The 1,631-nt window shown below is 44.6% G+C and overlaps 1 protein-coding gene across 2 annotated transcripts in view; it reads left to right on the forward strand.

Moving 5' to 3' along the window:
* The first annotated feature begins 3 nt into the window (after positions 1 to 3).
* ZFYVE26 (zinc finger, FYVE domain containing 26) overlaps positions 4 to 1,631 on the forward strand; it is a 68,787-nt gene continuing 67,159 nt past the window's right edge. The window contains exons 1-2 of one of the 2 annotated variants that reach the window (XM_010846707.1): positions 4 to 81; positions 556 to 833. In XM_010846707.1, coding sequence (XP_010845009.1) covers positions 640 to 833 — 194 coding nt within the window. In that variant the 5' untranslated portion in view covers positions 4 to 81; positions 556 to 639. Of the gene's footprint in view, positions 130 to 555; positions 834 to 1,631 lie in introns of both variants that reach the window. The other variant, XM_010846708.1, reaches the window with a different exon arrangement.

Genomic DNA, 1,631 nt, shown 5'->3' on the forward strand with positions numbered 1-1,631 from the left:
CCTGCCGAACAAGATTTGTCACCTGACTCGGCTCAAACATGGCTTCGCTGGAGGATGTACAGATTTGGGCACCGGGAGCTGGTGAGTGTAAGGCGCCCCAAGAAGGCAGGAGCACTCTACACGATCCCGGTAGGAAGCATCCCTGCGCCCCAGTCCCCACCGCCCTCCAGTTCTGACCCCGATTCCTCTCCTGATCATCAGTACTCTGCCTTAAAAGAGGGCTCAAACTAGGGAGGTTCCTGCTGAATTTCTCATCTTTAGGGAGGCGACCACCTGGAGATTTGGGGCCGGATTGGGCATAAAGTTCAGGAGGAAATAAGGAAGTGGAGTTTTGGGTCTGCGTCGCGGGCTAATATGACGATTAATATTAATCAAATATTGGATGCGCCTAGAAAGATGGGATCCACCCCTTGTGGAAAGGTGGAACTTCTCAAAAAGAGAGACGGTAACATGTCAAATTAGAAAAGTAAGTCCTGCCTTTCCTCGTGCGAGTAATAGTTACTAGTTTGTCTTATTCCTTCCTTTTCTTCTCTCTCGGATGTGTATTGTTTCTAGGAGATAGTCCACAAATGAGAAAAAAGCCGATGTGTTTTGTGTAATTCATCTGTTTATATCTCCCTGCACTCTGTGCTGGGGAAAATGCACCATCCATTTGGAAAAGAAGAAGCTGCTTCCCAGAAGCAGCTTTTAGGATTTTTCTGTGAGTGCCTTCGGAGAGGAGAATGGGAACTGGCAAAGGCATGCGTACCTCAGCTACACGAGGCACAAGGGGATATCCCAAAGAAGGTGGAAGATATACTTTGGGCGCTGGTCCTGTGTCCCAATCAGCTGAGGTAAGGGATCTCTCGCTTCCTGCCATGCAGTCACAGGACCGGAGAGGAAAGGTTCAATACTTGAGCTCTGGTCCACGTGCCTCACTCAATCACCTGTGAAGAATTAACAAAGGCAGATTGTATTTCACTTGATCTGAAATTTTACTTCTATAGTATTGATACATGCCTGTTTATTACTTAATCAGTTTGGCTTTGAACTAGCATCTGAAACTGCATTTAAGCCTGGAACCAGCATTTCGTGTTTATTATCATTAATAATAAAGCATTTTCTTTGCCTCCATAAGAGCAAATCCTGCTCCCTTCTTGCTTGTGAAATTGAAGATACTGTTGTAGCTTTAACAAAGGACCAGAAGTGAGTTCACTTAAAGCTTTTTATTTTGAAATAATTAATTATAGACTCACAAGAAATGCATAAATGATACAAAGAGTACCCTTTCCCCAACTTCCCCCAATTGTGACATCTTATATAACTATAGTCAATATCAAACCAAGAAATTGACACCAGTACTGTTAACTAGGTGGGGGCTTCCCTCATGGCTTATTGGTAAAGAATTCGTCTGCCAATGCAGGAGACTTGGGTTCAGCCCCAGGGTCAGGAAGATCCTTTGGAGAAGGAAATGGCAACCCATTCCAGTTTCTTTCCTGGGAAATCCCATGGACAGAGGAGCTGGCAGCCTATGGGGTCGCAAAGAGTTGGACACGACTAGGTGACTAAACCACCACCACTGTTAGCTAGACTACAGCCCTTATTCAGTCTTCACCATTTTTTAATCTGCATTCTCTCTCTTTTTTTTTTTT

This window comes from Bison bison, unplaced genomic scaffold (assembly GCF_000754665.1).
Source record: "Bison bison bison isolate TAMUID 2011002044 unplaced genomic scaffold, Bison_UMD1.0 scf7180017864239, whole genome shotgun sequence".
In the NCBI taxonomy this organism is placed as follows: Eukaryota; Metazoa; Chordata; class Mammalia; order Artiodactyla; family Bovidae; genus Bison; species Bison bison.